This window comes from Pseudophryne corroboree, chromosome 9, assembly GCF_028390025.1.
Source record: "Pseudophryne corroboree isolate aPseCor3 chromosome 9, aPseCor3.hap2, whole genome shotgun sequence".
NCBI lineage: Eukaryota > Metazoa > Chordata > Amphibia > Anura > Myobatrachidae > Pseudophryne > Pseudophryne corroboree.
The window spans coordinates 70,018,712-70,040,625 of record NC_086452.1 but is presented as its reverse complement, the minus strand read 5'-3'; the positions used below and the strand labels follow the sequence as shown (position 1 = coordinate 70,040,625).

The 21,914-nt window shown below is 46.9% G+C and overlaps 1 protein-coding gene across 1 annotated transcript in view; it reads right to left on the bottom strand.

Annotated features, from left to right (window-relative positions):
* Positions 1-21,914, bottom strand: part of LOC134957520 (riboflavin-binding protein-like) — a 138,059-nt gene that overhangs the window by 76,811 nt on the left and 39,334 nt on the right. Inside the window, exons 4-5 of the mRNA XM_063939500.1 lie at positions 21,549-21,677; positions 20,658-20,766 (exon numbers count right to left, since the gene is read on the bottom strand). Coding sequence (XP_063795570.1) covers positions 20,658-20,766; positions 21,549-21,677 — 238 coding nt within the window. The remainder of the gene's footprint in view (positions 1-20,657; positions 20,767-21,548; positions 21,678-21,914) is intronic.

Here is a 21,914-nt window from a genome sequence, read left to right as displayed (position 1 = left end):
GCACAGTTGCGATCATCTTCCCAGACATGCGGGTGGATGCCCAGCACAGGGCTAGTCCGCCCGCATGTCAGTCCGCCCCCCCCCCCCACCCCCCCCCTCCCGCACAGGTACAAAAGCATCGCACAGCGGCGATGCTTTGGTACTTGAAGAGTAACTCCCGGCCAGCGCAGCTCCTGCAGCTGGCAGGGAGTTACTCGTCGCTGCCCCGGGTTGCAGCGGCTGCTTGTGCTGTCAAACAGCCGCTGTGGCCCCCCCCTTCCCCCCGCATGGGGTGGCCACACCTGTGTTGGCGGACCGTGCCCCGAAAACAGCGGCTAAATGCCGCCGTGCTGCCCCCTCCCGCCCAGTGAACGCCTCTGCCTGTCAATCAGCTAGGTAACGACGGCCTTAGGTCGTCTGGCATGCACCGGCGCACTGCGGAGCCGGCGCATGCACATTTCCGACCCAATCGCTGCGCTGCGAACAACATGTCTTGATATATTGTGTCTGCACTGTAATAATTATTCTGTCCTGGCATATAAAGCACGCCGGGCCGGCAGGCACATCCTTTGGTGACCACTAGACATTACCCTGCAGATTGCCCCATGTTCACGCAAAAAAACACTCCCTAGGTGGAATATCCTTATGACAGCAGAGGAGGCGCAGTGGAGTAAAAATTGATGCACATTTCACAGGCCTGCGGTCTGCGCGTTTCACAGGCATGCTGTCTGCGCGTTTCACAGGTATGCTGTCTGCGCGTTTCACAGGTATGCTGTCTGAGCGTTTCACAGGCATGCTGTCTGTTTCCGATGTAGAGAGTTTTTATGTGGCACAATATCTTCACCAAAACAATGGGAACACGGTTTAATATACAGGTTTGCACATGTTGTGATTCTTTATTTTTAACAGAGAATAAGTGTGGCTTCATCTGTATACAAGATGCTTTCACACTGATCAGGTGATATTTTTGGTTTGTCTGTAGCGCATTGTCAAAGTCGAAAAATATCACGCTACACGTTGCCATATATTCACCCCATGCGCTTGCCCGCTGCACGTGCACATTCTCTCCCGTGCGTGCGGATACTCGCAGCTGCGTGATGGCACTTCCTCGGCCATACGCTCGAGCGCGTGGTATGTGCATTTACGGTAGAGTTTGTGTGCGTCTAGTCGGCGACTCAATCGTTACATAGTAAAACCAAATAGTATGTTTTATAGGTAATGTTCCCCTTAATAATAACTGTAAGTCTGTTTATTGTAACTGGTCGCTGGACAGAGGAATTCCTCTTTGCATGATACGAAGGGTCAGACAGGGTTTGAGCAGTGGTGTTTGGTACCTAACTAAAGAACATTTTATTAGAAACAATCCGGTGCTGGTTAGGTAAAGATTAATCGCTCCTGGGTATAGTTATGTCTATTAGTAGTTTCTGGACATTTACTATATTTGCGGTTCATTATCCATGCGGTGGGAATTCTGAGATTCCCTCCCACCTGAGCAGTTTGATATAGTATCAGCCCACCTGTTCAAACTAACCTATGACCTTTTGTTATGGTGCGAGGAGTCATTCCTGTGTCCAATGAACAATGAGATTATAGGACCCTTTGTAGTGCACTGTATATTGTGTATATAAGGGTCACTGTCCCCAGACCGGCCAGTACTCTCTCTCATCAACATTTATCTCAGATAATTGGAGGACTGGATCCGGTTGCGCTAGCGAGTGTTCCCCGTATGGTATGTTTCTCTGTGGCCACTTTGTTACCCATGTAATGTTAGAAGTTCATTCTTAGTCAATGTATTTGTGTTAGCGATTGTGCCGCTATTGTATATTCACGTGTAGTTATTCTGTTAGATATCAATGTTAGCCTGTAGTGTATAAATGTGATAGCCGGGCAGCGGCCGGCCCATCAGTGATTTTAAAAAAGCATTGCACACCAGGCCATGTCATCACATAAGCAAGCAGTTTATTCACAGTTCAGACAGGGTTATCACGACAGTAACATTTAACTCCTTGTTGTCCTCTCCAGCGCAATATTCATATGGGTTACATCAAGTTACATCTCCTTTCATTTGCTTCACGGGCAATAACAGCATTTACAGTGATGTGACATCACTACAGTACAGTACATACCAGCGCAGTCTCTGGGAATAAGTAGTGCGGCTTTCGCAAACTGAAATTCATTTTAGTGTGCTCTCCCCCATTCGCTAGGGGCTCCATCTAAACGGGATCTCATGTACACGTTACTGGGGGCCTTCCGCCAAACGTGGTTCCTACCACTCATCCAGCTCGTCCTATCCCGCAGACTCACACCTCCCGTCCTGCTTCTTGGGTACCCCTGAAGGTCCTTTGTTCCTGGTTCCTTCCACTGTACTCTGCATACTGTGGCTCTCACACTGCACTCTCCATCTCTCACTGAAGCTGCTGGCTCTCCCTCTCTTCATAGCAACACCCACACGCTGCTCTTCTTTCCTGTCATGCCAGGGACTGTGGAGTGCCATTCTTGTTCCACAGTCCCCAGCCTGCGTTTCTCCTGGACACTTAGCCTGTGCCTTCCATCCTCAGTCCTCAGCTCACACTGCACTGTCCTGTGCTTTGTTCCTTTTGCTAAAATCCCCCTCCACTTCCTGTCCTAAACCCCTACATGTGGCAGGGTCTGCTAGAACTGGTTTGGGGCAATAAAACTCCCCCACTCACTGATAAGAATTAAAAGGCTTTTGGAACTTTTCAATATCTCTTGTCTACTAACATTCCAGTATGCCACATAAACTGTTAACTGTTTTCCCCTTTTTACTTAGCTAAATATTGTTAGTAAAGGTGTTGGAACCTTAGCAAGGTATTGTGTGTTTATTATATTGCTGAGGGTAATCGGAGCGTCTCAATCGCTCAAGCAGCTTTTATATTAGCAAGGTTAAGCAGCGTTATATCGCTACAGTATTTCAGTAGTAAGGTTTACAGTACAAACTCAATCTTTCAGTGTGTTGCATACAAGGTTTACTGAGTGTCATCCCGTGAGCGTCTGCGCCGCTCGTGTTCCCCTCGTGATCACGAGCGTACGCTACGCTGTTTGCGTAGCATTACGGTAGTCGGCCGCCTATAGCATGCTCGACACCAAGCGTTAAGCTGTGAGCGAGCATGCCGCATGTGCGTCTCGACCACGGCTAAGCGTCTGCTACGCTAAGTGCGTACCCTTACGGTACCCCATACGCCAATTGCGTACTGAGTCTCTTACCCATATATATTGAATTTTATAAGGTAATAAATCGGCATTATCAATTGCGGCCTCGTCCGTCCTCCACATATCCACACTAGTGCACACAGACTTTATCTGTCAGCAAAGGGTGGGAAAGCAGTATCCTTCGTATCCGTATTGGTGGTGAGGGATACAGTGTTGCTGACTAGATAAGCGTCTGTTACGCTACGCTGTAGGAGTGCTGGGGTGGAATCCGGAACCGGAAGGTAGGAAGGTAAGAACAATACGCTATTATCTTTTAAAACTGTTTATTTCTGTTTTGCGTACACACGCACACACCTGCATTTCTATTCATTTGTACATTGTTGCATCTCACTCTCTTGTTGCCATTAGAATCGATTATTAGACACGTGCTGAGGAAATCTGGTGCTATTTAGTTGAGATTATAAAGGATAATTTTTAAGGGAATAATTGTAAAGGACACGCACACAGCATAGCAAATACTGTGTGGTGTACGGTAAGCGATTACAGTTGAACATCGTTTACATTTATAGAAGCGTGTTAGTTGCGTTGCTGTGGGCATATCTGGACTTTGTGCATACGTGTCTCGGGCAACGTGCGAGATTACGTACCCAACACAAAGGCATACGCACGTGGCGTGTTTACGCAACGGAGCATACGGATACGCCCACCGAAACTCAAATCACACGATAACATTGTTTTAGTGGGGGCAGTATAGTATAGCCACCTGATAATAGCACAGGTTTGTTCAGTTTCCAAAAAGCTTAGTTAAAAGAGAACCTTTTTCTATTGCAAAACCCAGGGATTGGACTACTGCCTGTATGAAAGGAATTTCTGTACAGAAAAATCAGTGTGCATATGAGTGAATAGGAGTGAGTGTGGAAATAAAGGTATTATTTTGTGAACCCAGAAATCGGGATCCCGTCGGAGACCACATCAGGTGAGTGGACACTTGGTGGCGTGGGACTGGCTTGCCCGCGTTAACATTATACAAGGTAAAAGGAGCAAGTAGTATCCGCAGACAAAAGGACTGCGAAGGTTTAAGCGCAGCCCGGGTGGTTTTGCGTAGTACCCATATAGACAAGTTGAGCTCTGGCTGAAGGTTTCGCAGCCTAAACAACCGATTCCGTTGGTCGTACAGCGTATAAATATTAAGTTACTTATGCGCAGTGCGACTGGACTGCACGTAATTGTGTGCATTAGTTTGTTACCTTGATACCCATTAAAATTTACTGTGGGATCATAAACGCTATTTGTACATTCTAACGTGATTTGTGTCGGTTTTTGTTATTTTAAGGGAGTTTCGCTGTTCACTCAGGAAATCTCCAACAACCAATACTTACTGGGGAGGGTAGCATACTCCCACACACCCCAGTAAATAGAGGTTACAAAAAGATCCCGCGAATTGGGTACGTCCAGTGGTGGGCCTTTGCTGGAACTCGTATTGGCCAATTGGGGCGTAAAGTGAGTGAAGGCACTAGTTGAACTTTCACCGTCGCCTTACCGCGGGCAACTTGGTTTGTTTGTAAGAATTCGCTGAGACAGCAATATCTGCAAACGATGGGGGCCAGTTGTTCAAAGAAGGGACGTCCAACAAGGGTTCACGTTGGTATTTGTTGGCCCAAAGGGTCAGCACGGTATATAATGTGTGAAAAATACGGATCACACACACAGGTATTTTGCAAAGAATGGGAACGAATGACAGAGGATGATGGGGAGCAGTTTCCCCGGGTAGGCAGTTTGAACCCTGAGGTATTGCAGAATCGAGGAAAAAGGATAGGTCTAATAAAATCTGCAAAGCAGAGGATTAGACATTATGATTGTTTACAGGTATGTCAACAGGAAAGTGAAATACAACAGGAATTAGCTCAGAAAGCAAATTCAAATCCTGGTAGGAGTCTGATAGCAACGGCACCACCACCGTATATAGTAGGGGAAAAAGTGGCTGCACAGAATGACATGCGGGTGTACGATAAGGGTGCACTTAACCAATGTAGTAGTGATAAGAATAAAATGAAAGTTAATGCAAATGTTGATACTAACGCTAACCCATGCAAGTTGTATCCCATTTTAAACTTCCCCCAGGAATACGACCAGGAAGATGAGCCCACTACGATTTCAGCTCTCTCTCTAGCGGCCACCATAAACGATACTCTAGTGGGTACCGCCCAACCAGTAAGAGTGGTATCAAAGGCCCATAGTTCAGGGACAGGTGAGGTTTTATCTAGAGGTAAGTACGGCACTGTACAATATGCTGAAACTGTTGCACCACACACTGTAGAATCAACCCAGAGTGAAGTAATTAATCTTAATCCTGTTAGAGTGATAGCGGTCCCCAATGGGAAGACTGACACAAATGGGGTCACACCCATCAGGAATATTGCAATGCACTGTCCCTGGTCCCGAGCAGAATTAAGAACAATTTTGTCTGAATTTCCTGATCCCAGAAAAGATTTAGCCGCATGTCAGAGGTTCATTAAGGACCTGGGTAACTCCACTGAACCTAACAACAAAAATTGGCGGACACTACTGCGGGCATGTCTGCCCTCTAGTATTGACCCTGTGAAATTTATAGCTGACTGTAAATTAGACGAAGAGGTACCCCTTACGGATTAGTATAATCAAGATAATGTAACCAGAATCAATCTGCAGCTGGGAATATACTTCCCAACTGTGGTAAAATGGAACAAAATTTTCTCCATCAAACAAATGGAAGGAGAAACTGCCTCTGACTATTTCCACCGGGCACTGGAGGAAATGGCTAAATATACTGGGATCGTGGACATTGAGGCAAATATACACCATAGAGAGGTAGCGGTGTCCGTCTTGATGGACGGTTTAAAGGAGGTATTAAGGAATAGGGTACAAACCACTCAACCTAACTGGAGAGGTATGTCGGTGGCCGCCTTAAGAGAGACTGCTGTTGGGCACGACAGGAACATCACAAGACGCAGGGAGTCACAGAGTGATAAACTGATGGCTATAAGTATCCAAGCCCTTACAACAAGGCCGCCTCAGTCTAAATCTCAGACCCCTGGTGGTAAGCCGTATATGGTAAAATGTTACAATTGTAACAGGGAAGGTCATTTTGCACGTAACTGCACCAGTAACCCACACAATGCATATAAAAACCCTAGACAACGACATGACATACGAGATTGGGATCAAGGACCGCAGAGACGGAGTTATGAGCCACACGCAGGGGAAACAAGAAGGTATCCCCCAAGAAGAGACTGGCAAGTCTCTGATAGTTCCCATTTACCCCCTTCACAGGTAATAGCTGCCAGTGCGATGCAGGGAGGTCACCACGCACCATAGGGGTGGGGCCACACCTGTAATCTGCAGCCAGTGAAATTTATTGCGAGCCTTGGAAGTGAACCCGAGGTCACAATTGATGTAGCTGGTAAATCTCTAAATTTCCTTGTAGATACGGGGGCGGCCAAGTCAGTGATAAATTCGACCGTGGGCATGAGAACCACTGGTAAAACAATTCCAGCCATGGGAGTAACAGGAGTAGTGCGACAATATCCTTTAAGCAAACCAGCAGAGATTACGATAGGGCCTTTGCATACCAAGCATTCTTTTCTGCTGGCTGCATCGGCTCCGACTAATCTCCTAGGGAGAGATTTACTGTGCAAAATGGGATGCGTCATATATTGTACTCCTGAAGGTGTGTTCTTGGATATACCCGAAAACCACGCTCAGGAAGCGCAGGATATGCTAGACTCCCCAACAAGATTAATGTCACACTCTGTTATTGTAAATAGGGGTCCGTCCAAGGTAGAAGAAATGACTTCCCAGATACCGGAGTCACTTTGGACCAAGGACGGACAAGACACTGGATTGATGGCAAACGTAGCCCCAGTAGTTGTGCAAGTAAAAGATGGTAGGATAGCTCCAAAAATCCCACAATACCCTCTGAAGCCAGAGGTGGATTTAGGAGTTTACCCTGTAATAGAGCGCTTGCTACAACAGGGCATTCTGGTAAGGACGTCCAGCACTGCCAATAGTCCCATCTTCCCTGTTAAAAAGAGTGGGGGGAGGGGTTACAGATTAGTGCAGGATCTAAGGGGGATCAACAAAATAGTTGAGAGTCAATTCCCTGTAGTGCCAAATCCAGCTGTCATCCTTATGCAAATCCCTCCCACTGCCAATTTTTTCACTGTGATTGACCTCTGCTCTGTCTTCTTCTCGGTACCTCTGCACCCTGACAGTCAATACTTATTCGCATTTACATACAGAGGAGATCAGTACACCTGGACTCGCTTACCACAAGGTTTCATTGACAGTCCAAGTATTTTCTCTCAGGCCTTGCATGATTGTTTACAGTCTTTCCAACCTGAGAGTGGATCAGTATTGATACAGTATGTGGATGATTTACTACTGTGTTCAGATTCACTGGAAGCGTCCCTGAAGGATACGAAACAACTCCTGTTTCATCTTTCAGACACAGGACACAAGGTTTCCAAGGACAAGTTACAATTATGCCAGAACCGGGTGAGGTATTTGGGACACTGTTTAACACAAGGACTGAGACACCTCACCGCTGATAGAATTCAAGCAATTCGTGACATGACCCTGCCACAAACCCAGCAACAGATTAGAACGTTTTTAGGAATGTGTGGGTATTGCCGTAACTGGATCCCAGGTTTTTCCATACTGGCCCTACCTTTGCAGGAGATGGTCTCATCAAACAAACCTGATCGGATTTCGCACACAGACGAATCTGAGATGGCATTTGAGAGACTTAAACAGTGCCTAACGCAGGCACCAGCATTAGGTATGCCAGACTATGGGAAACCCTTTGAGCTGTACGGAACAGAGAGTGCTGGGTGCACGGCAGGTGTCTTAACCCAGAAACATGATGATGCCAGCAGGCCGGTAGCCTACTATAGCGCTCAGCTAGATACGGTAGCGCGATCCCTCCCCACATGCTTGCACTTCGCAATAGCATTGCTAGTCACAAAGAGCAAAGATGTAGTGCTAGGACACAACCTCACAATTCATACGCCACATGCAGTGTCAGCCTTGCTGAATTCTGCCCAAACCAGACACGTCTCATCGGCACGGTTTACAAGGTGGGAATTGGCATTAATGGCCCCGGTAAACATTACAATAAAGAGATGCAGTACACTAAATCCTGCAACATATCTCCCAGGTGTGCCTGGACAGCCACAAAGGGTGGAGGATGAGAGTGATGGGGAAGGAGGATTTAGTAAGGACAGCGACACACATGATTGTATGGAATACTTGACCCAAAATTTCACGGCAAGGCCTGACATCAGTGACAACCCACTGGAAGATGTAGATTTTACTTTCTACACTGACGGTAGTTGTCACAGACAGACGGACTCGGGAGACTTGTGTACTGGATACGCAGTCGTAGATGACCAAAGAACCATAGAAGCAGAACCGTTAGGCCCACCACACTCAGCACAAGTTGCTGAACTGGTTGCCCTAACCAGAGCATGCGAATTGGCTAAGGGCAAGTCAGCCAATATTTACACAGATTCTAGGTACGCCTTCGGAGTAGTCCATGATTTCGGGGCCCTATGGCGCCTCAGAAATTTCATGACGGCAGCTGGCACACCCGTAGCGCATGCAGCCCACATCAAAAGACTTCTAACAGCGATACAGGAACCCGGAACCCGACAGAGTGGCTGTTATCAAGTGTAAAGCTCACACATATAGCCAAGACCCGGTATCACTTGGTAACAGCCGAGCAGACGAAGCTGCAAAATCAGCAGCCAGTACCCCCATACAGACAGACACCACACAACTGATGGTATTTAATACTGTAAACACACAGAAATTGTGTGAAATGCAAAACTTGTGTTCCCCACAGGAAAAGGCAGTTTGGAGGTCAAAAGGATATGGCCAGGAGTCCTCAGGACTCTGGACAGATGGACAGGGTAAGCCAGTGGCACCCAGAGCATACCTTCCAAGTCTAGCGGAAGCGGCACATGGGCTGACTCATCTAGGCAAAGAAGGAATGTGTAAGTTGGTAAGAGCTTATTGGTGCGCCCCAGGATTTTCTTCCCATGCGGGTAAAAGAGCGATGACATGTCTCACCTGCTTGAGGAAGAATATCGGTAAGGCAATACCAACAGAGCCATCCCATATCCCTCCGACAGATGGCCCTTTTCAGGTAATACAAATTGATTATATACAATTGCCACCTTGTAGAAATTTAAAGTATGTATTGGTCTGTATTGATGTGTTCTCAAATTGGGTTGAAGCATTTCCCGAGGCCACAAATACCGCTGTGTTTACTGCAAAGAAAATTGTGCAGGAATTTGTGTGTAGGTACGGTATCCCTAGAATAATTGAAAGCGATAGGGGTACCCATTTTACAGGTGAAGTCTTTCAAACAATGTGTAAGTTGATGGGAATTAATAGTAAGCTGCACACTCCGTACCGCCCCCAGGCGAGTGCGAAGGTGGAAAGAGTAAACGGCACTATTAAAAATAAATTGAGCAAGGTAATGACTGAAACAGGACTGTTATGGCCTGAAGCTTTGCCAATCGTATTATACAGCATCAGAACCACTCCCAGGTCCCCTCTTAATCTGTCTCCTTTTGAAATTCTGTTTGGTCGACAACCTCATGTTATGATTAACCCCCAGGATGATTTGAAATGTAACAATGAAGTAACCGTAAAGTACTTGGTTAAGATGAGTAAGCAAATGAGGAATCAGAATGATAATCTAAAGCTGGTGATTCCTGATTTGCCAGACAGTAATTGTCATGACATTGAACCTGGGGATTATGTAATGATACAGAATTTTCTACGCTCAGGTTGCCTTGTTGACAGATGGGAAGGACCATATCAAGTCTTATTGACCAGCACAACTGCATTGAAGGTTGCCGAGAGGGAGACTTGGGTCCATTCGTCTCATTGTAAAAAGGTTGCTGACCCAGAGAGGTCTCGTGATAAAGAACAGACGGTAGAGGTTGTATCACTAGAGTGTCTGTTCAGGGAGGATTGAGACGACACCTGAGCACTGAGAATAATAAGACCAGAGGCGGTTGTCGAGCCAGATTTCTTTTTCCCATTTGTTATTTTCTCCAGTTCCCACCTCCCTCCTATTTCCTTTCCCCCTTCTTATTTTTCTCCTTTTACTCCTCTAAGATGGACTTGCCCCAAGAGACTATGATCCGGATTTTCCTGTTGACCATGATGTTGACCAGAGCAGTCTGTTTCGGTGAGAGTACCATGGAGGTCGAGAAAGGATCTGGAATGGGTTCTGATGACCAGGATGGAGTCGTAGATTTCCAAGAACAACATAATCACCGAGTAAAGGCGAGTATCCGAAAACGATCTGATAGCATTGACAATAGAAGGAATTGTGAAGGATTGTTAGCTGAAGAGAACTGCATCTGTAGACACTGTGACAGTATAGTTGAGGATGGGTGCATCAAGAAATGTCAGTCCAGTTTTAATATCCACATGGACCGGCATCCATTGAGTGACTATCACTCCTTAGTGGGTAAAGTGTTAAATCAGACAGACTGTTGGGTATGCTCTCAAGTACCTCAAGGTCATAGCAAATCAGGACTAGTACCATTCCCTTTAACTGTAGGAGAGGTACTTGAGCTAAGTGGTGGGAGGCCGGTGGACAAGAGGTTTAATATCTCTAGTCCTCCTAGTTTGAAGCTCCACCAATATCATGTGGATAGGTCCTTAGTGTGCTTTAACATTTCCAATCCCCGAAAGCCGGGAAATTGGGAAGTGTCATGGAGTAATCAAACCATGACCTTTTCATACAGAGCCGACAGAATGCCTATAGACACAGAACTTATACGCCAGATAGCCGACCATGGAAGATTTTTCCGGTATAGGTACACTCTAGGAAGTAGGACCATGCGAGTTGGAGAAGTATCACCAGGATACTATGCACATATCGTACAAACAGATACGTGTACTAAACAGATGGGAGAATTAGGGTTAGGAGATTTCACATGGAAAATTTGTAACATGGTTATGTCATATTCCGTCCCATATGTTCTCCCCGATGATGCATATTTCATATGCGGGAGGAAGGCGTATAAGTGGCTTGCCCCAAACTCAGAGGGATTGTGTTATATTGGAAAAGTACTGCCTGAAGTAATGACTGTATCCCATAACAAAATGAAAGATATTCACCGCAGTGCCCAAGCTCCTTATACTCACACTCATTACGAGCACGTCGTTAAACGGCACCTGATAGAGAGGACAGAGCATCCAGCCTCTGATCTGATCCATGAATCCACCGGGATTCAATTCCTACTCGCGTTAGATGATATCACTCGTACCGCCAGAGGAGTGATAAATTATAGATATATATCTGCGCTAGCAAATTTATTAGACAATATCACCGAAATGTATGACGACACATTCAGGTATACTGGGAAAGAGTTACAAGCCTACAAAACAGAACTGGTTCAGCATAGGATGATTCTCAATTACCTCACAGCTGTGACAGGCGGGTATTGTGTTACCCTAGCAACTCAATATGGAATAAAGTGCTGCACGTACATTACAAACAGCACGGAGGACCCAGCCGAGGTCATAGCCCAAAAGATGGATGACATTTTACAATTAAAGTGGGAGTTCCGAAGGAAACACAATATCACACTCACCGCTGTGGGTAATGAGCTGACCAGTTGGGTGTCATGGTTGAACCCACGAAATTGGTTCTCTGGTTTAAGAGAATGGGCCCAAAGTATTATTATGGATGTAGGGAAATTTCTTTTGTGTATTCTGGGAGTCGTCATATTGGTTGGACTGATATTTAGATGCGTTCGGGTTTTAACGAAGTGTAAAAGTAATACCAGAGTGATGAGTTTAAGGAGCGAAGACACTATAATAACAACAACAAATTTGATTTATGACCCAACGATAGAGACAATGTTGTGATGAAAATGTTAATCCACGGTCCGTTTCTTTCACCCGTTTCTCCTTTGTTTTCTTCCAAGGTACAAAGACATCCGCTTGGAAGAAAAATCTGACAACCTCTTTTATACAGACCACTGATGAACTATGCCACAGACCCCCAATATCCCTAGTGACTTTAACTTTTACGATAGCCCAATACTTTAGAGACTGTAACTTTATGGACAATGGAACAACTTTTGCTCGCTATTTATAGCAAAAGCACAGAGAGACATCAGACAACATGTACATCAAGACAAGACATCAGACAAGACCTCAATCGGCGAATGCATATTAAACTCACATAGTTTACGACTGCATTTATAATAATTGCTTCTTATCTTCACCTCTATAACCTTCAGGTAATGACACACATAGTCGATAGGGAATATAGATACAGATATCAGCACTCACATATCCCCCCATTCATGTATCATCAACTAAATGTGCTCCCCCATTTGTTGCAACCAAAAGCCGAAAAGAGCTCGGTAAAGTTTGACAGCCCATCCACAGACCCGTAATACGGGATAAGAAGGATTCAAATGTATACTTCGCAATACCTCGAAGCTTGATTTAAAACACGTACGGCACGATGATACATGACCCCTCAAACATGGATTCATACACACATGCTTCTACTATCTCACTAGGTCATACATTTTTCCCACCTTCTCCTCTCCTCCCTTTACCCAATCATAAAATGGTGTTTACATGATGACATATATTTCTCTAACGTCCTAGTGGATGCTGGGGACTCCGAAAGGACCAGGGGGATAGCAGCTCCGCAGGAGACTGGGCACAAAAGTAAAAGCTTTAGGACTACCTGGTGTGCACTGGCCCCTCCCCCTATGACCCTCCTCCAAGCCTCAGTTAGATTTTTGTGCCCGAACGAGAAGGGTGCAGTCTAGGTGGCTCTCCTGAGCTGCTTAGAAAAAAGTTTAGTTTTAGGTTTTTTATTTTCAGTGAGACCTGCTGGCAACAGGCTCACTGCACCGAGGGACTAAGGGGAGAAGAAGCGAACTCACCTGCGTGCAGAGTGGATTGGGCTTCTTAGGCTACTGCACATTAGCTCCAGAGGGACGATCACAGGCCCAGCCATGGATGGGTCCCAGAGCCGCGCCGCCGTCCCCCTTACAGAGCCAGAAGACTGAAGAGGTCCGGAAAATCGGCGGCAGAAGACATCCTGTCTTCAATAAGGTAGCGCACAGCACCGCAGCTGTGCGCCATTGCTCTCAGCACACTTCACACTCCGGTCACTGAGGGTGCAGGGCGCTGGGGGGGGGGCGCCCTGAGACGCAATAAAAACACCTTTTTTGGGAAAAAATACATCACATATAGCTCCTGGGCTATATGGATGCATTTAACCCCTGCCAATTTTTCCATAAAAAAGCGGGAGAAAGGCCACCGAAAAGGGGGCGGAGCCTATCTCCTCAGCACACTGGCGCCATTTTTTCCTCACAGCTCCGTTGGAGGAAGGCTCCCTGACTCTCCCCTGCAGTCCTGAACTACAGAAACAGGGTAAAACAAGAGAGGGGGGGCACTAATTTGGCAGATAAATATATATTGCAGCTATATCAGGGAAAAACACTTATATAAGGTTATCCCTATATATATATAGCGCTCTGGTGTGTGCTGGCAAACTCTCCCTCTGTCTCCCCAAAGGGCTAGTGGGGTCCTGTCCTCTGTCAGAGCATTCCCTGTGTGTGTGCTGTGTGTCGGTACGTTGTGTCGACATGTATGAGGAGGAAAATGGTGTGGAGGCGGAGCAATTGCCTGTGTTAGTGATGTCACCCCCTAGGGAGTCGACACCTGACTGGATGGTCTTATGGAAAGAATTACGTGATAGTGTCAGCACTTTACAAAAGACTGTTGACGACATGAGACAGCCGGCAAATCAGTTAATACCTGTACAGGCGTCTCAAACACCGTCAGGGGCTCTAAAACGCCCGTTACCTCAGGTCGATACTGACACGGACACTGACTCCAGTGTCGACGGTGAGGAAACAAACGTATTTTCCAGTAGGGCCACACGTTACATGATCACGGCAATGAAGGAGGTTTTGAACATTTCTGATACTACAAGTACCACAAAAAAGGGTATTATGTGGGGTGTGAAAAAACTACCCGTAGTTTTTCCTGAATCAGATGAATTAAATGAGGTGTGTGATGAAGCGTGGGTTTCCCCCGATAAAAAACTGCTAATTTCTAAAAAATTATTGGCATTATACCCTTTCCCGCCAGAGGTTAGGGCACGTTGGGAAACACCCCCTAGGGTAGATAAGGCGCTCACACGCTTATCAAAACAAGTGGCGTTACCGTCTCCTGATACGGCCGCCCTCAAGGAACCAGCTGATAGGAAGCTGGAAAATATCCTAAAAGGTATATACACACATACTGGTATTATACTGCGACCAGCAATCGCCTCAGCCTGGATGTGCAGTGCTGGGGTAGCTTGGTCGGATTCCCTGACTGAAAATATTGATACCCTGGACAGGGACAATATATTATTGACTATAGAGCATTTAAAGGATGCATTTCTATATATGCGAGATGCACAGAGGGATATTTGCACTCTGGCATCAAGAGTAAGTGCGATGTCCATTTCTGCCAGAAGAGGGTTATGGACGCGACAGTGGTCAGGTGATGCGGATTCCAAACGGCATATGGAAGTATTGCCGTATAAAGGGGAGGAGTTATTTGGGGTCGGTCTATCGGACCTGGTGGCAACGGCTGGGAAATCCACCTTTTTACCCCAGGTCACCTCTCAGCAGAAAAAGATACCGTCTTTTCAGGCTCAGTCCTTTCGTCCCCATAAGGGCAAGCGGGCAAAAGGCCACTCATATCTGCCCCGGGGCAGAGGAAGGGGAAAAAGACTGCAGCAGACAGCCTCTTCGCACGAACAGAAGCCCTCCCCCGCTTCTGCCAAGTCCTCAGCATGACGCTGGGGCCTTACAAGCGGACTCAGGCACGGTGGGGGCCCGTCTCAAGAATTTCAGCGCGCAGTGGGCTCACTCGCAAGTGGACCCCTGGATCCTGCAGGTAGTATCTCAGGGGTACAAATTGGAATTCGAGACGTCTCCCCCTCGCCGGTTCCTGAAGTCTGCTTTACCAACGTCTCCCCCCGACAGGGAGGCGGTATTGGAAGCCATTCACAAGCTGTATTCCCAGCAGGTGATAATCAAGGTACCCCTCCTACAACAGGGAAAGGGGTATTATTCCACGCTGTTTGTGGTACCGAAGCCGGACGGCTCGGTGAGACCCATTTTAAATCTGAAATCCTTGAACACTTACATAAAAAGGTTCAAGTTCAAGATGGAGTCACTCAGAGCAGTGATAGCGAACCTGGAAGAAGGGGACTATATGGTGTCTCTGGACATCAAGGATGCTTACCTCCATGTCCCAATTTGCCCTTCTCACCAAGGGTACCTCAGGTTTGTGGTACAGAACTGTCACTATCAGTTTCAGACGCTGCCGTTTGGATTGTCCACGGCACCCCGGGTCTTTACCAAGGTAATGGCCGAAATGATGATTCTTCTTCGAAGAAAAGGCGTCTTAATTATCCCTTACTTGGACGATCTCCTCATAAGGGCAAGGTCCAGAGAACAGTTAGAGGTCGGAGTAGCACTATCTCAAGTAGTACTACGACAGCACGGATGGATTCTAAATATTCCAAAATCGCAGCTGATTCCGACGACACGTCTGCTGTTCCTAGGGATGATTCTGGACACAGTACAGAAAAAGGTGTTTCTCCCGGAGGAGAAAGCCAGGGAGTTATCCGACCTAGTCAGGAACCTCCTAAGACCAGGCCAAGTGTCAGTGCATCAATGCACAAGGGTCCTGGGAAAGATGGTGGCTTCTTACGAAGCGATTCCATTCAGCAGATTCCACGCAAGAACTTTTCAGTGGGATCTGCTGGACAAATGGTCCGGATCGCATCTTCAAATGCATCAGCGGATAACCCTGTCTCCAAGGACAAGGGTGTCTCTCCTGTGGTGGTTACAGAGTGCTCATCTCCTAGAGGGCCGCAGATTCAGGATTGGGTCCTGGTGACCACGGATGCCAGCCTGAGAGGCTGGGGAGCAGTCACACAGGGAAAAAATTTCCAGGGCTTGTGGTCAAGCATGGAAACGTCACTTCACATAAATATCCTGGAACTAAGGGCCATTTACAATGCCCTAAGTCAGGCAAGGCCTCTGCTTCAGGGTCAGCCGGTGTTGATCCAGTCGGACAACATCACGGCAGTCGCCCACGTAAACAGACAGGGCGGCACAAGAAGCAGGAGGGCAATGACGGAAGTTGCAAGGATTCTTCGCTGGGCGGAAAATCATGTGATAGCACTGTCAGCAGTGTTCATTCCAGGAGTGGACAACTGGGAAGCAGACTTCCTCAGCAGACACGATCTTCACCCGGGGGAGTGGGGACTTCACCCAGAAGTCTTCCACATGATTGTGAACCGTTGGGAAAAACCAAAGGTGGACATGATGGCGTCCCGCCTCAACAAAAAACTGGACAGATATTGCGCCAGGTCAAGGGACCCTCAGGCAATAGCTGTGGACGCTCTGGTAACACCGTGGGTGTACCAGTCAGTATATGTGTTGCCTCCTCTGCCTCTCATACCCAAGGTACTGAGAATCATAAGAAGGAGAGGTGTAAAGACTATACTCGTGGCTCCGGATTGGCCAAGAAGGACTTGGTACCCGGAAATTCAAGAGATGCTCACGGAAGACCCGTGGCCTCTACCTCTAAGAAAGGACCTGCTCCAGCAGGGATCATGTCTGTTCCAAGACTTACCGCGGCTGCGTTTGACGGCATGGCGGTTGAACGCCGGATCCTGAAGGAAAAAGGCATTCCGGATGAAGTTATCCCTACCCTGATCAAAGCCAGGAAGGATGTAACTGTGCAACATTATCACCGTATTTGGCGTAAATATGTTGCGTGGTGTGAGGCCAGGAAGGCCCCTACAGAGGAATTTCAACTGGGTCGATTCCTGCATTTCCTGCAAACAGGACTGTCTATGGGCCTCAAATTAGGGTCCATTAAGGTTCAAATTTCGGCCCTGTCGATATTCTTCCAAAAAGAACTAGCTTCAGTTCCTGAAGTTCAGACGTTTGTCAAGGGGGTACTGCATATACAGCCTCCTTTTGTGCCTCCAGTGGCACCTTGGGATCTCAATGTAGTTTTGGGATTCCTAAAATCACATTGGTTTGAACCACTCGCCACTGTGGATTTAAAATATCTCACATGGAAAGTGGTAATGCTGTTAGCCCTGGCTTCAGCCAGGCGTGTATCAGAATTGGCGCCTTTATCCTATAAAAGCCCTTACCTAATTTTTCATACGGACAGGGCAGAATTGAGGACTCGTCCTCAATTTCTCCCTAAGGTGGTTTCAGCATTTCACTTAAACCAGCCTATTGTGGTGCCTGCGGCTACTAGGGACTTGGAGGATTCCAAGTTGCTGGACGTAGTCAGGGCCCTGAAAATATATGTTTCCAGGACGGCTGGAGTCAGAAAATCTGACTCGCTGTTTATCCTGTATGCACCCAACAAGCTGGGTGCCCCTGCTTCTAAGCAGACGATTGCTCGTTGGATTTGTAGTACAATTCAGCTTGCACATTCTGTGGCAGGCCTGCCACAGCCAAAATCTGTAAAAGCCCATTCCACACGGAAAGTGGGCTCATCTTGGGCGGCTGCCCGAGGGGTCTCGGCTTTACAACTTTGCCGAGCAGCTACTTGGTCAGGGGCAAATACGTTTGCAAAATTCTACAAATTTGATACCCTGGCTGAGGAGGACCTGGAGTTCTCTCATTCGGTGCTGCAGAGTCATCCGCACTCTCCCGCCCGTTTGGGAGCTTTGGTATAATCCCCATGGTCCTTTCGGAGTCCCCAGCATCCACTAGGACGTTAGAGAAAATAAGAATTTACTTACCGATAATTCTATTTCTCATAGTCCGTAGTGGATGCTGGGCGCCCATCCCAAGTGCGGATTGTCTGCAATACTTGTACATAGTTATTGTTACAAAAATCGGGTTATTATTGTTGTGAGCCATCTTTTCAGAGGCTCCTCTGTTATCATGCTGTTAACTGGGTTCAAATCACAAGTTGTACGGTGTGATTGGTGTGGCTGGTATGAGTCTTACCCGGGATTCAAAATCCTTCCTTATTGTGTACGCTCGTCCGGGCACAATATCCTAACTGAGGCTTGGAGGAGGGTCATAGGGGGAGGGGCCAGTGCACACCAGGTAGTCCTAAAGCTTTTACTTTTGTGCCCAGTCTCCTGCAGAGCCGCTATCCCCCTGGTCCTTTCGGAGTCCCCAGCATCCACTACGGACTATGAGAAATAGAATTATCGGTAAGTAAATTCTTATTTTTTCTTTTTTGAACTGTTTTAGGAAGTGGCAGTTATTGATGACTGCCAAAGGGTGGACTGTCAAAGTCGAAAAATATCACGCTACACGTTGCCATATATACACCCCATGCGCTTGCCCGCTGCACGTGCACATTCTCTCCCGTGCGTGCGGATACTCGCAGCTGCGTGATGGCACTTCCTCGGCCATACGCTCGAGCGCGTGGTATGTGCATTTACGGTAGAGTTTGTGTGCGTCTAGTCGGCGACTCAATCGTTACATAGTAAAACCAAATAGTATGTTTTATAGGTAATGTTCCCCTTAATAATAACTGTAAGTCTGTTTATTGTAACTGGTCGCTGGACAGAGGAATTCCTCTTTGCATGATACGAAGGGTCAGACAGGGTTTGAGCAGTGGTGTTTGGTACCTAACTAAAGAACATTTTATTAGAAACAATCCGGTGCTGGTTAGGTAAAGATTAATCGCTCCTGGGTATAGTTATGTCTATTAGTAGTTTCTGGACATTTACTATATTTGCGGTTCACTATCCATGCGGCGGGAATTCTGAGATTCCCTCCCACCTGAGCAGTTTGATATAGTCACAGCCCACCTGTTCAAACTAACCTATGACCTTTTGTTATGGTGCAAGGAGACATTCCTGTGTCCAATGAACAATGAGATTATAGGACCCTTTGTAGTGCACTGTATATTGTGTATATAAGGGTCACTGTCCCCAGACCGGCCAGTACTCTCTCTCATCAACATTTATCTCAGATAATTGGAGGACTGGATCCGGTTGCGCTAGCGAGTGTTCCCCGTATGGTATGTTTCTCTGTGGCCACTTTGTTACCCATGTAATGTTAGCTGTTCATTCTTAGTCAATGTATTTGTGTTAGCGATTGTGCCGCTATTGTATATTATTCACGTGTAGTTATTCTGTTAGATATCAATGTTAGCCTGTAGTGTATAAACTGTTAACTGTTTTCCCCTTTTTACTTAGCTAAATATTGTTAGTAAAGGTGTTGGAACCTTAGCAAGGTATTGTGTGTTTATTATATTGCTGAGGGTAATCAGAGCGTCTCAATCGCTCAAGCAGCTTTTATATTAGCAAGGTTAAGCAGCGTTATATCGCTACAGTATTTCAGTAGTAAGGTTTACAGTACAAACTCAATCTTTCAGTGTGTTGCATACAAGGTTTACTGAGTGTCATCCCGTGAGCATCTGCGCCGCTCGTGTTCCCCTCGTGGTCACGAGCGTACGCTACGCTGTTTGTGTAGCATTACGGTAGTTGGCCGCCTATAGCGTGCTCGACACCAAGCGTTAAGCTGTGAGCGAGCGTGCCGCATGTGCGTCTCGACCACGGCTAAGCGTCTGCTACGCTAAGTGCGTACCCTTACGGTACCCCATACGCCAATTGCGTACTGAGGCCCTCATTCCGAGTTGTTCGCTCGGTATTTTTCATCGCATCGCAATGAAAATCCGCTTAGTACGCATGCGCAATGTTCGCACTGCGACTGCGCCAAGTAACTTTGCTATGTAGAAAGTATTTTTACTCACGGCTTTTTCATCGCTCCGGCGAACGTAATGTGATTGACAGGAAATGGGTGTTACTGGGCGGAAACACGGCGTTTCAGGGGCGTGTGGCTGAAAACGCTACCGTTTCCGGAAAAAACGCAGGAGTGGCTGGAGAAACGGTGGGAGTGCCTGGGCGAACGCTGGGTGTGTTTGTGACGTCAACCAGGAACGACAAGCACTGAACTGATCGCACAGGCAGAGTAAGTCTGGAGCTACTCTGAAACTGCTAAGTAGTTAGTAATCGCAATATTGCGAATACATCGGTCGCAATTTTAAGAAGCTAAGATTCACTCCCAGTAGGCGGCGGCTTAGCGTGTGTAACTCTGCTAAATTCGCCTTGCGACCGATCAACTCGGAATGAGGGCCTGAGTCTCTTACCCATATATATTGAATTTTATAAGGTAATAAATCGTCATTATCAGCATTTAAATATAATCTTTTGGCTGCATTAATAATTATCTTTAAAACAGTGATCTTAGTAAAGCCTGAAACATCTAATGCATCTCTCATCTTTCTGATGGCACCTATATACTGTATATAATCCTTATATAAGCGGATTTATAGTGTGTGCAGATATAGCACAGCAGAGAACCAGTACAGTGTCCTATCAATACTCACAGGGTCACCCAATGTCTTACCTTATCATAGGGGATACATTCATTCTTACAGTGGTTCCCACTCTCATCAATGGTCCAGTCAGAAAGAAAGTTGTGGACACAGGTCAGGTCCGACCGACAAGCTTCAAACCTGAGGATAAGAGGACAATGACATAGGCTGTATTACTGGGGAATAATATATACTGGACCCCTCAGTCCAGTGGTTCCCAAACTATGGACCTCATTCAGAGATGGATGCAGATCTTTCTTCCGGCCGCAAGATCTGCATCCATCTCACATGCTGGGGGCCGCCCAGCACAGGGCATGGCTGCCCAGCATGTGTGTGGTGCCGCCTCGCGATGCATCCGCAATTTGGACGCATCTATTTAAGGTTGACCCCTGGCTGCGCTGGCAGGCGGTCTGGAACAATGTCTTTGGGGGGGAGCAGCTGCGTGTGATGTCATGCAGCCCCCCCCCCCCCTCACAAAAAAATGCTCCTGCTACGCCACCCGAAACGCTACCCCTGGAATGCCCGCCGATGTCAATCACTTTGCAGCGATGCGGCTGCAAGGTGTAGAGTGGCGCACACTCACTGCGGCCGGTGCGCGCGCGCAGACCCTTCGAATGCAGCCGCTGCATACATACAGACGTGTAGCTGCTTTTAGCGCTGAATAGCCCCCTCTGTCCTCAAGGCAACTTACCAGTCCAAGTTTTAAGGCTTTCCATGCTTAAGCACAGGTGACTTAATTAGTACCTCAGTCAGTTTGATTATCATCTGTGCACAAGCAGGGATATTCTTAAAACCTGACCTGGACTGTTAGAGTGCCTTGAGGAGAGAGTTTGGGAAACCCTGCCAACACAAATCCCATGAGATGAATAACAAACCCCCAGATCCGGCCCCAGGGCCACAAACTGCCCCCTTCTACCACTTACCAGTTGTCACAAAATGATTGGCACAGCGGAACATTCTGGATAGCAAGTGAGATGTTGGGATGAACCCAGTGACCAGCGATTGGGGAGCACTGATAGAAACATTCAATCTTCTTCATGTAATCCTCACATCTGTAACATACAATACATAAATATATATTATAGACTTACACTGAAGAGACTGAACATAGCTGCTGGAACCTCTTACCATTTCTACATTCTTATTTCTGGGTGCCGCTTGTAAGCTCCTCACTTATATATCATCACCCAATTAGAATGTAAGCTGTTTGGGGCAGGGACCTGAAACCTAATGGGTTTTTTTTCTAATTGCGCATTTCCCACCCATTCTGTCTTGCCACTTGGGAGATT